The following is a 13,590-nucleotide window of genomic DNA, read 5'->3' as shown; positions in this document are numbered from 1 at the left end:
AGTGTGTCAAATATTGTCTTGTCAGACACCTACTAAAGGCGACTGTGGCTCAGTGGTGAGCAGGGTTAGCCTTCAATCAGAGGATCGGGGGTTCAATCCCCGGCTCCGCTTGATTCGGCCTAGAGTTCTTCTTCTTCTTCACATCACATTTGCAAACCAACTTTAAAGATGCATACCTCTACTTATTGTGTCTAGTCTAGTGCGTGGTGTGAGGAAGAGAGAATTATAAAAGCTTCAGCTAATGGAAATAAATAAATTAATAATATATCTATACCTTTTAGTATAAAAGCAAGACCAAGTAAACGCTGCACAAAAGTTAGTTACATGAATGAAATTACAAAGTGGTTGTTAAATTTAGAAAAGTGGATGGCGGAGGAGAAAGTTACTCTGGAGACAACACAAGCAAAAATGCAATTGCACAGTACAAAATAAATGGATGCTTTTTTTGCTTAGTTGGCACAAAATGTTAAAGTAGTATATATATATATATATATATATATGACTCATATCCTTTATTTATGTTCACATGAAGGCCCTCTCTTCTCCATTACACTGGAAAACACGAACCAACACACACACAAAAAACTCATTTCTAAACATAAATAGTGGATGAATGACAGTGGGAGGTAGGTTGCGAAATGTGTTCACACGGGAGAGTGTTTACATGCTGCAGTACCCTGATGGCTTTTAATAGATGCAAGTAGTAAAATGCTTTCAGACAGTTTCAGGATCTCTGTGGCTGCATTACATCTGAAGAGAGGGCAGTGAACGCTGCCTCTCACACTGTGAAGGATATGAGCTTTAATGGAAAGCCCCTGGAAATCTACAAATAAACCTCCTAAAACAGCAGGACCGTGTGCATTTTCCAACCTGCCTTCTTTGCTCCTTGAAATTATTTTCTTTACTTTTTTTGAGAAATAAATACATGATCCGTCCTCTAGGAAAGAAGAATCAGTTTCTCCAGTTCAGAGGGTCAACAAGACGTGGTTTAAAGAGATGTGTTTCCGATAATTGATCGTCTCACCACAATACTCCATCAATCCAAAGAGATTTATTTTAACTATATATATATATATATTATTTACTTAATTTGCATGTCATTCATTCATTCATTTTTAGTGTTTCCCTGTTTTTATTTTGTCACTCACTGCCTTTATGTGCTTTCCCGCCCCCAGTTTTAATGGTGCGCCCGGCCCGTGATTAGTTTCACCTGGCCCTCGTTAGCCCTGCAGTCACCTGACCTCCTGCTCACCTGCCGCCCCTTAGGTCACTCACTGATTGTACCAGCACAGTTCCTTTCTTCGCCATCGGTTTGTCTTTGTTGCTGCATGGACTTTTTGTAAATCTGTAATCTCTCTGATGTCCCTGCCTGCCTTTTGCCGTCATTCAGTTGTTGTTGTTTTTCTTTGCAATATTAAAGTATCCTCGCTGAATCTCCCAGTCTGCATCCACCATTTGACACATATAAAGCTCTATAAAAGAAGAGAATAGACTTGATTTGGGACTACGGACCCTTTTACAGTTTGTTTAAAATAAAGACATACAAATGTGAGCATGTGCACTTTAACAACAGATGTATAGTGGAATTAGCTGCCAAAAGTTGGGAATGCAACTTGAACAAATTGACTTGATCCCGTGTGTTATTAGAGCAGTGGTTCTCAAACTGTGGGCGCGGGGGGGGGGTGATGCTGTTTTAAAAAAATAACAATAAAACATTTTTTTGCCAAATATTAGTTATTTTTTGCACACATAGAATTTTATTTGCATTGCTCTCACAAAGTGATTGCACATGATATTAGTTTTGGTCTGATGGAGCGATCTGGTTTACTTGAAAGGGATTTAAATTTTCTTCATTCTATTATTTGAAAAAGCACGAATGTAGGAGACACAAAAAGTTGGGCCATTTTGTTACAATTTTGTTGGGGTGGTGGGGCCCGAACATTTTTCTTCTTCCAAAGTGGGGCGTGACAGAAAAAGTTTGAGAACCACTGTATTAGTGAGTGAGTAGAATACATTACAAGAGGAAGGTTATATAATGGCCACATGTATTTGGCCTGTGACGTCACACCGGCCAGAAATGACAAGCGTACCAGCGACTAGTGAGTTAAAACTAGATTGTTATCACATATAGAATGTCAAAACACCATGACACAGACTCGGTGTTGGAATTTATCCCGTTTAAAATGGGCACTACAAACACAAGCATTTTTTTTTGTATCTGTCCAGTGGTAGTCAACACGTTTAATAGCTTGCAGTCACAAATGCCGCTGGTATTTCAGTTTACCGAGTGACTGCGTTAACCTCCAAAAAGCCTTTAATCAATTCTAAATACTGACACGTATTTTTTAAATTAACAACCAGACATGTTGATGCTATGAACTGTTTTTATTCAACGTTTAAAGCTCGCTGACCTGCCTGGATGACTGGGGAAAAACTCCAATTCTGTTGCCAACGTGTTCACAAACATTTTTGATGACTTCAGCTGTAAAAAAAAAAAAAAAAGGGCCTAATGTGCGTGTGCTGTTATCGTATCCAACTACTTTTTTGGAGTCTTTTTGAAAAATGTGTTTAAAAAAAGTGCTACCTGCTATTTGTCATGTGAACCTTTTTTGGAATAAAAAGAGAGAAGAGAAGCTTCCCCCTCCAGTATATTAACAGAAGGTAACGCATGGAGGGAGTATTGCCAGCAAGTACAGAGCGCTTGTATAAGATATGAGTAATAGATGAAAAGGGTATGATTAATGGAGCTGTGGTGTTGCTGTTGATGTAATCTCCTGTGATCACCCGGTGGACATTGAAGTGCAGGCAACATGAAATAGCATGAAAGTGTTGTCCCCTACAGGGATTTTAGAACTGTGATCACAGTCTCAAATTGAACAAAAGCCATTCAAGTCTTTTGTGTCGCTGCATGCTTTCAATGTTGTCTTTATGTCTATTTTTAAAATGTCATTCCAGCACACACACACACACATATATACACACACACATATATACACACACACACACACACACACACACACACACACACAAAAGATGGGATGCAAACACGCCTTTTACAATGTGACCCAAGTTCCAAATGAGCGATGGCAACTGAACAATCCCCATTCAACGAGAAACCTTGTGAGATGGGATTGAATGCTTCGGAATAAAAACCACTCAGTGGACCTTGAAGCACGTTTTTTTTTTTTAAGACTTTAAAAAAGGCTTTTGATGCTGTTAACCACAGTGTGTTGATATTCAAATTACAATTTTCTGATCTTGCATAACAATGGTTTGATTCGTACCTCAAGGGAAGAGTACCTTGTGTGAGAGTCAATGAGTAAAAGTCCACCATCCATGCCAATAGCATTGGGATACCCCAGGAGTCGGTTCTAGGTCCATTGCTATTTAGCATGTCTATCAACGACCTTACCTGAGAGTTTTGCGGAGGTTGGCTGCCAAATGTATGCCGATGATGCAGTTATTTATACATCAGCCAAAACATCTAGCAAGGCTGCTGATCAGTTAACTAACTCCTTACATTCTGTATCGCAATGGCTTGAGCAGAAAAAAACAGTCTCAATTTGTTTTTCAATACGCAAACGACATGAAAATGCAAATTTATGGGAAAAAGAAAAGAATTAGGTTATTAGTGAGGTTGGCCCAGCTTTACATGCATGCCATGCTATTCTCTCGGCCTATCATACTGGTCACAAGCCTCACAAACAACTATACGACCCATCATATCACTGTATAACCATGAAATCACAGAGGAAAACATGCGTTATTGAATTATGTTACTATTCTTACTGATTTTCCGGCAAAATAATTGACCAAAAGCTCCCTGAAGCACATAGAAACATGAATGAATACTACTTACTGTGTACTTTTACCTCATAGCTACATTTTGTAGTACTGCATTAACCTGGATGACAAATGTCACTTGTTATGTTGCAGATTCATATTTGACTCACAATGTAATAATGAAATATGATGCAACATAACTTTTTTGCAGGACTTTTTTCTCCTCTGTTGCTCTCCCGACGATTTCTTCTTTTTTTTCCTCTTTGAAAATTTTTTTGGGGGGGGGGGGAGTTGTTCTTGATTTGATGTGATGACAGGGATGTCGTATGTGAACAGATTGTAAAGCCTCCGAGGCAAATTTGTAATTTTTGATTTTGGGCTACACAAAATAAACTGAATTGAATTTTTTGTTTCCATAATCAATTACTAAAACAACGCAGTGATACAACAATGTCTCTGCAGGTTGTATCTATTCATTTAGCATGAAGGTAATGCTAAGAAACTGAATGTGATGTATATATTGTGTGCGACAATGCTGAGCAGCAGGGAATATTTTAGCAACGAGTATGTTGATAAATGCATTTGAGAGCAATACATTCAGTTTAATATGATTGTTATGTGAAAGCTATGAAAAACTAATTTAATCCGAGATACTGATGCTATTGAATATTTTTTAGAGAAACAAATTGTGACAATTGTTTGCACTGATCATCTCATCTCCGACATTCAGTTCCTCTGTAATAACCTGTGTCGTGTAAATCGCACTGCAGCCCACAACGCAACAGCTCTGGCCGTGAGCCAACAGCACCATCTAGTGGACATAATCATACATGCAAATATTCTGCAAAAAAATGTAATTATATTCATCAGTTGACCTTTATGTCCCTTCACGAATAGGCTCTTAATTGGATGTAATGCATGTTTCAGACTATAATAAAAAGGCATTGATGATCAATAATAATATTAAAAAAAATAATTGACTAAAATAATAGACTAATCACATTACTGTAACATAACTCACTGGCTCCTTTCGTACACATGTACAATGATGATAGTAATAAAGTTTATTGCAATCATTAAATCAACTTTTATTATACCTGTAAGTTCAGCACTGTTGACAATATCATTAATGTGTCATTATATTTAGTAAAATATATGCGCTTGGTTGTAGTTTCTATCAACTATGAATATTGATATATGCCATGTATCTGAGTAACCTTTGACACATTCCCACTCATTTATTAATATCTTGACATTTTCTCTCCAACACTTTTATGGACGCAGCATATGTTTATACAGCATGGGTGCAAACATTTAAGAAGTCAACCTGCTGGTAATGGACATTTGCTTTGCTTGAATATATTTCCAGCTATTTCTTTGGGTGTTGAACTCATGCAGTAAATGCATTTTAGTCTTCACATGTTATGTAAAAGTGAAACCTGACGGTACGTTTTGCATGATGAGAAGAGTTCATACGAGTACAGCGGAGGAGGTGAAGGTCAGACCCCTGAGTGGAGAATCCCTCCTTCAAGAGCCTAATACTGTTTGTCTTTTTTTGTAAACCTCGGTTACACATAATTGACAAATCATGAACCCGCGCAAATGCTTATTAACCTTTCACTGGTGTGACCAGACGTATGTGTTGTAATCGGGTGTTGGGGCATCATTACAAAAGTAAAAAAAATACTAAAGGTGCATGTGTTATAACACCATATAACTTTCCACTTTTTTTTTAATGCTTCTTTCTTTCTTTCTTTCTTTTTTCTCTTTTTCCCGGCAACTTCAAAGCATGATTGGAATAACTCATTATAGCTTTCATTAAATCCTCTTAGTGACAGACTGGGTAAAACCTTCTCTTGGCCACAACAGAGCTGATAAATGGCCATGTGTCTATTTCAGACCTCGGTTAGTCCTGCTTTTTGCCACCTTTTTTGTGACGTTGTCTGTGCTTAACGTTAAGTGTAAACGTCTCTCTCTCTCTCTCCCCCAAAATGAGCAAAAACAACAATCATATAGTGGCAATGCATTCCCCAACCCCCTTGGCACCAGGTTTGTTTTGCACTTTGGGAAGTCCACATTACCAGATCAACAAAATTTCAATAAAACTAGATTATCTAAGCACCAAAAAAGAAGTAAGAACTCAAAACGTGTATAAAGAGGAGCAGCAGGAAGCGGCCCCACCACCACCTTATTCTGCATGCATAATAAGCAACAAAATGTCCATCCCTCTTTGCATATTCCAGAATATATTGCAAATATCAATTTTCTCAACGTGAAGAGCTACAAATACAGTATAACATCATGAGAGACATTATACAGGTTGCTCAAATACATGTTAAAGACATCTTTCTGTCGGAACCCCTGCTGTGTGATCATCTTAGAAACCTCTAATCGCCTCTCAGGGATTTCAACGTGGATTGCACGGTTGCAGAACCCACGAACCAACGAAACATCGGCATGAAAGGAATCCATAACCATGCACCTGGAATTATTAAACAGAACACCGTTTTCTTACACGCTCATCCGGATTCTCGAGGCTCAGCCGTCTTGTGGGCAAGAAATCTGCAGTTACACTCTGCCGACCAAGACGCCGCAACGCTTACTGTACTCTAACGTCTCGCAATAGGATGGGGATGCTGACCAATAAGTAACCATCAGCTACATAAAACGCTATTGGGCACACTGCGGTATCCTGAGGGATCTTGTCTCCCTAGCCTATCCGCAGAGCGTATGTAATCTAATTAAAGAGATTGATATACCTATTCCAAATTAGCATGATCTAGAGCGCCTTAGCCTCTTAGCGTCTTTTTTTCCAAACAGAAAAAACAACACTATAACTGATTAAGGACAGTTATAAACTTGGGAATCAGCCATTTTGGCAGATAAAGTCATGAACAGGTGGCCATGCGTCTGGTGTGTAAATGAGCTTTAAAACTAAACTCTTCTGAAAAAAACAGGTCAACTCATTCAAGGAAAAACAGTCGGTTTTACAGGTTCAAAGGGAGAACAGTGTTCAGGGTAATAACTCTGATGAAGGCCCTGAGCTTAAATGTAAGTGGTATACTTCATCAAACTGGTACACTTCATCATTTATTTCATCTGTTATGGATAACGAATTGTACTAACTGCTGCTGCAGGCTAGTCAAAGCTCAGTTTTCCATGTAATAGACAAGACTATTGGGGAAAAGTCAGAGGATCATTAATGACATGTTTTAGAAAAGGCCTTGCTTACTTTGAAAAGTACTGTAGTTCACGTTTTGTATTTGTTTTTTAACAATGGATTATTATGTGTAATGTGGAAGAGGTCACTCTAAATGACCCCACACACACACACACACACACACACACACACACACACACACACACACACACACACACGGCAAGGTGAGTTAGGGTGGAAGGTGATCAGAGGTGTCAAGTAACGAAGTACAAATACTTTGTTACTTTACTTAAAATAAATTTTGGGTATCTATACTTTACTGGAGTATTTATTTTTCAGACAACTTTTTACTTCTACTCCTTACATTTTCACGCAAATATCTGGACTTTCTACTCCCTACATTTTAAAAATAGCCTCGTTACTATTTCATTTTGGTTTGTTTTCACTCCGGCTTGTCATCGTTCAAAAACACACACACAAAAAACCTCTCCGCCCCCTTGCCCACAGATATGTGCGCGCACACAGGTGAGCGCTGAGCACACACACCAGCGGACAGAGAGCGTCGAAAAATATGTCGCGTGAAAAGTAAACGCTCCCAGGGTGAAGATGCAACAGCAGCTCTCCTGTGAGGAGCAGCGGAGTTCTCCTCGCACCAGAGCAGCTCTCTGAACCCGGACCAGCTCTCTGAACCCGGAGCAGCTCTCTGAACCCAGAGCAGCTCTCCTGCTCCAGGTGAAACGAGACAAAGTGCTCGTGTCTTCTACCAACAATGAGCTGCTGGCTTCACATATTACAAACGTACAAAGTACACGGATATAAAACTAAGTCATTAATAAATTCATGGACAAATGCCTGTACTTTCGGGTAAATGGTTACGGTACGCCGTTAACAGGTTACGCTTACGCATGCATGAGTCACACAATTATGTTATTTACAGAAAAAGTTTGAGAACCACAGCTTTAAGTGTTTGTGTCGGAGTCGCCGCCGCCGCCTATTTTGCACTATTACAATACTTATAGGCAACTAGTTATCGTGTCTTCCGCTCCATGAAACGCATGTTAATGCTCAGTAGTACACATATGGTACTTTAATGTATTTGCATTGTAATAAAATGTGATCATTTTAAATGGGCATATATGTAGCTGAAACGGGTAGCTTAGTGCATCCCACATTTTTCAACATAACATTTTAAAACATTATAGTCATTATGGCCTTTATAAAAATTATTATTTTGGGGGAGGTGGGGTAGTGCACTATAGGCCCCTGAGACGTGGCTTAAGAGTTTGTCCTTAATGGAAAAAAAACATTCCCCTTACATTACTTTTATACTTTTAAGTAGTTTTTAAACCAGTACTTTTACACTTTTACTTAAGTAAAAAGCTTGAGTTAATACTTCAACTTTTACAGAAGTATTTTTAAACCCTAGTATCTATACTTCTACTTGAGTAATGAATGTGAATACTTTTGACACCTCTGGAGGTGATGAATGAGTCAAACAAACACAGGACTTTCACTCAGGAGACCACAGTTTGTGTCTTCTATGAAACCGAAAGTCAACATCGACTTATTTTAAGTTGAGTAAGTATGTGGATTGTAGAAACGTGTTCTGGGGACTGAGCAAAATACCGTACAGCATACTGTTGGAATGCACAAACCTGTAATTTACATGTTGAAGTAATATGAGCCGAAGATGAGCCCTTCCTATGAGTTTGGCCTGCCCCCACATTTAGCTGCAAACTTAATTCACTCAGAGAGAAAACCCCACCAACATAATACCGCCTTAATCCTAAGGCCACATTAATCGCCTGTCTCGTAGGCGGAGTGGAGCTTTGGGATTCCACAGGGTTAAAAAAACAACAACACTTAAGACCACGAGATGCCCATTTCAAGTCTGGCCACTCCAATGTGGAGTTCATACCCAGAGTTTTCCGGACTATGGACTGTTGAATTACAGGTCAGCCATGGGGCAGACACATCAAACGGAGAACTGTGAGGAGATCGATGTCAAAGTAATTCAGGATATGTATAAAAAGTTTGTCATGGAGTGCCCAAGTGGACTACTTTTTCTACACGAGTTCAAGCGTTTCTTTGGTGTGGACCCGACGGGGGAAGCGTCCGACTATGCGGAGAACATGTTTCGAGCTTTTGACAGAAATGGGGTGAGAGAGTGAAAAGCCTGGCATACTGTACATCTTGACACAACATGTGGAAATGTGTCCCCAATTGTTCTTATTCAACCTACCTTTTCAGGACAATACAATCGATTTCCTTGAGTTCGTGGCAGCAACGAACCTCGTTTTCCGGGGAGACCTGGAGCATAAACTGCGCTGGTCGTTCAAGGTGTATGACAAAGACAGCAATGGCTTTGTGGACAGGGAGGAACTACGCTCAATAATTAATGTAAGTTCACCTAGATGTCACTTACGAGTGCAACTGTCTTTGGGGTGTTGGATGCAACTGAAGTACTGAGCTGGGAAAAAAAGAATCCCTCACAATAAATTGTCCTTTTACAGAATGGCATCTAGGATACAATGTCTACCTCTGCTGTATAAAATGTTTTTCTCAAACTAAAGAAGATGAAGACAGAAGAAATAACCTAAATTATTCTCTATAAGATAAAATATATGCCTATAAGCTAAATGCAAGTCTATTCCTTGTGAAGCATACAATGAATACACAAAGTATTACGGACAACGTCAATTTTAACATAGATATTATACAATCTTTTTACCGGCCATCCAGAAGTGTTAAATTATCTTGAGTAGGTGCTCACGTACATCTTTGTATCCTCAATCTGGTAGCGATTTACAGCCCAGTCGGAGAGAACATGTTTGGCATTGCACATACATTAGATTAGGCTGCGTATGCATGGTGCCACCTGCCTATCAGGACTAATGTGTGTGTGTGTGAATGTGTGTGAATGTTAACATGTAGTGTACAGCGCTGTGAGTTGTCAGATGGTGCTCTGTATGTGCAAGGCTATTTAATAATTCAGTTTCTGCAAACCACGGATACATTGAATGTGAATGTTTTGCAGCACATTGAGTAGCACATCATTGTTGGGTTACGGTGTTACATTATTATTATTATTATTATTACTTTTTTCTAACCGTAACAAAGACGTTTCTTTGCCTTAACCTCACTACAATGAAAACTACAATGCCAAAATTTGTCCTGGCGACCGGGATGCTAGCTATTGGTGTGACAGTGGATGTGAACATGTGCAATCCTGTGGAGCAGATTATAACATTTCATCACTCAGGTTCAAGTCTGAACCCAAATATCCAATTTGTTTCTCTGCTGAATTCCAATCTTTCTCATTCAGATGAAATCTGTTTTCACAATAGCACTATATGATTGTGTATTTTAACTGGTAACAAAGGAATCTGTATTTTTCAACAGTCAGTGCATCAGTGCAGCAGCTTATGCTAAAAAGGCTGTTTTTCTTTGTTAATAACGTTAAATATGACGTTCATATTTTTGTATTTTCTGTAGAGCCTCTATCGGATAAAGCAAGGCATAAAGACCGATATGGGTGAGCCACAACTTACAGCAGATGAGGTTGCGGATCGAATATTACGGGCCGTCGACAGTGACGGTGATGGTAAGCAATAATTATGGCATGTTTTGCAACAAGAACACTTTTGTAGAGGGAATATTTAGTTGTTTCGAGAGAGAAAAGTAATCCAGACTTTGGATATTTTTTGTTTCGCAGGTCATATTAACCTGGAGGAGTTCATTCGAGGCGCACAGGAGGACCCTTGGGTGCTCAACATGTTGCAGTTGGACATGAACCCTGCTGGATGGATGCTGGAGCAGCGGAGAAGGAGTACACACTTCTGAAATGACACTTTTTCATGTGGCGAAAGGGAGAACAATTAGTTCAAATCTAGGCCTTGAATCGTGTTTGGAAAAATGTATTAAAACACGCGTTTTAAATGTTTCTAATTTACAAACTGAAGAATGAAAGAATTGTTTCAAAACTGGCAATCAGTGGGCTTTTAGTAGCAAAACTATAATAAGTAAGCTTATAGGGTTAAGATGAATTACATTTTAAGATTAATTCCACTTTCTTTTAATACTATTCAAGCAACTATATATAAAAATATATTCAACAACTATATATAGTACTCAAGTCACAGCTGTCTTGTTATAAAGTGTAAATATGTAAATATGATTATAATTTCTGCTTTTCTATTGTTTTTTTTACAGTTTTTTATTTTTGTTTTGTTTTTTGTGTGCAAAAAAATAACATTACAAGAACACTATTACGCCTGCTTTGTGCGTATTGAAATATATACTGTAAAGTTATGTTGTTTAACCTGATTACTGTTGTAAAAGGCCATTTTTTCTATCCTATGAATTAAAGTTCAGTAAACAATCACAAGTCAGTGTCATGTCCTGCTTCCCAGATGTGCAAATGTCTGCGGATATCCTTCTTCTTTCCACTGAAATAGACCAGAAATGCATGCTCCCCTCTTTATCATAAGACATGCTAGACTGTTAGACCACCTGCGAGACAGAGATCGCCTCTTGCAGCACTGTAAAGCTGCGCTCAGTCAGTGGCAGGGCCCCGTCCTCCTAGTCACTCAGACCCATAAACCCTGAGGATTTAGTTACTTAATTATTCTAGCTCCAAAGGTTTACCTGAGTTTCCCCCTGTGAGTCATACGGCAGGTTACTGACTCAAAATGTAAGCTTTGGTTACCACTTACATAAGCATAACACTGCCTGTGATTTGCAGTGTCATTTTGATGTTGGAAACAGGAACCAATGAATATGTATAAGGTGTTGACTAGGTTGTATCGGTTGAGTAAAGGTTTAATTAAGTTGTAAAACTGATGATGGCTGAATCCCCATAAGCACACACAAAGAAAACCACAAAGAAAATGAAGGTTAAACACTGAATAAAGCATGCCATCGCTATACCAGGATCCAATCCACAGAGTACCAGTGACCCTGAGTCACAAAAGGTTCAAGATGGGATCAAGTGTGTGGATTACTGGTTGCCAAAGACTTTGGCTAAAACTAAGCCTCAGTTATTACACTCAGTTCCAGACTGGGACCAACAACAGCAGCCATGTGGAGGACACTGGACTATGTGTTGCAAGCAAAATAGAGACACGGGAAGAAGAACTGGAGTCAAACAGCATCCAGGACCTCTCCAGGTGCATCATGGAGCTCCCCAGTGGATCTCTGTACCTGCACAAGTTCAAAAGGATGCTTTGGAGTAGAAACATGGCACACCGGAATCCCAGGACATGGACAGCATCTTCCGAGCGTTTGACATGAATCATGTGAGTTCCAATGTCGCTTTGAAGGGAAATGTTTCAGTCTTCAAATGAAAGTCTTAACAATATTGAGCCACAATCATCTGTTACCTGAATTGTGTTCTTTAACACGTTTTTCCCATGTTTTTAACTTCCCTTCTCTCATTTAGCTAGCTAACAGCTCAGTGGTGACTTGAGCTAAACGCTAACGTGAGCACGCTTACATGCTCACAATGGCAATGCTAACGTTCTGATATTTGGCAGGGCAAATGGTCACCATCTTAGTGTTAGCATGCTAGCAATGACTACTGAGCACTTACACACGACGTACAGCTGAGGCTGATGGGAAATGCATTAGTTTTGCAAGGTATCGGAAGTAAACGAGTATTTATTTAAATATCCTGATGATTGTGCTAGATAAAAGGTCTACTGATTACTGAAGTTATTATTGATCATTATTGTTATGGTAATTTGGCACGGCATTTTTTTTAAATTTATATTACAATTTTCTCAACAGTATATCCCTACATATATTTTGATACAAACAACCACTTTACTATAACATTATTAATACAATTGTTATCACCTTTAACGTCAAAATACTTACCAAGGAGGAACTGATCCAAATGGGCTCTCGTCATCATTGTCTGCATCAGCTTTTGAGTAGCCCTTGACACCTGAAGTGCTCTATATAATAAAAATTATCATTAGTTTCTGAAAAAGTACGTTTTCATTCTGCTATTATTGTGTATGTTTTTTCAAGTAAAAATCTAAATTAATTATTTTCATTCCAGAAATATTTCAACAAATGTTATAGGAATTAAGTAAATGAAGAACAAATTACCTCCTGAAGCTGAACGGCTACATTTCAAATGTTTAACCGATTCACCAATGTGTGCACTTTCAAAGACGGGACAGGATCAAAGGCGGCTTTACGCATGCGCGATTCACTTTCAGTTTGGTTAATGAGATAAAGTTGATATTATAATTCACTGTTGATAACATGTTCCCCTGACATTCTCCCCCCACAGGCAACTTCATCTTCTTCATGCAGAAGGAGATTTTTGAGCAGCGTCAGAGTCTGTGTTCAATACAATGAGGGGGAGAATGAACTTTGACAACACAGGTTAGTTTTCTCAGTGGCCATTGATGTAATAAAATATCTATAAATGCACTATTTTCAAATGTGCATGCATGAACACATTGTTCATTTTGGTTCCTTGCATGTCACTACATGTCATAATAATCATACTTTTAAAAGAAGAGAAGTTGAGTTTATATCCATTGCAAGGCGCCGGTGCTGAATGTTGATGGCGTTAGCAAAATAACTATTAAAGAGGAGTGTGTGTGTGTGGAGTGTGCACTAATCCAACAATA

At 38.8% G+C, this 13,590-nt stretch overlaps 1 protein-coding gene across 1 annotated transcript; it reads left to right on the top strand.

The window, feature by feature from the left end:
• Positions 1 to 8,904: 8,904 nt before the first annotated feature.
• On the top strand, positions 8,905 to 10,786 carry LOC306736031 (guanylyl cyclase-activating protein 2-like; the record flags this gene model as incomplete). The annotated part of the gene is made up of 4 exons (XM_079217611.1): positions 8,905 to 9,102; positions 9,194 to 9,343; positions 10,439 to 10,547; positions 10,659 to 10,786. 4 exons carry the CDS (start codon positions 8,905 to 8,907, stop codon positions 10,784 to 10,786), a joined length of 585 nt encoding a protein of 194 aa, XP_079073737.1.
• Between the last annotated feature and the right edge of the window lie 2,804 nt (positions 10,787 to 13,590).

Source organism: Taurulus bubalis (genome assembly GCF_910589615.1).
Source record: "Taurulus bubalis genome assembly, chromosome: 4".
NCBI classification, from domain to species: domain Eukaryota; kingdom Metazoa; phylum Chordata; class Actinopteri; order Perciformes; family Cottidae; genus Taurulus; species Taurulus bubalis.
Note: the sequence above shows the minus strand (reverse complement) of the source record. Positions and strands in the feature narration are given on the sequence as shown.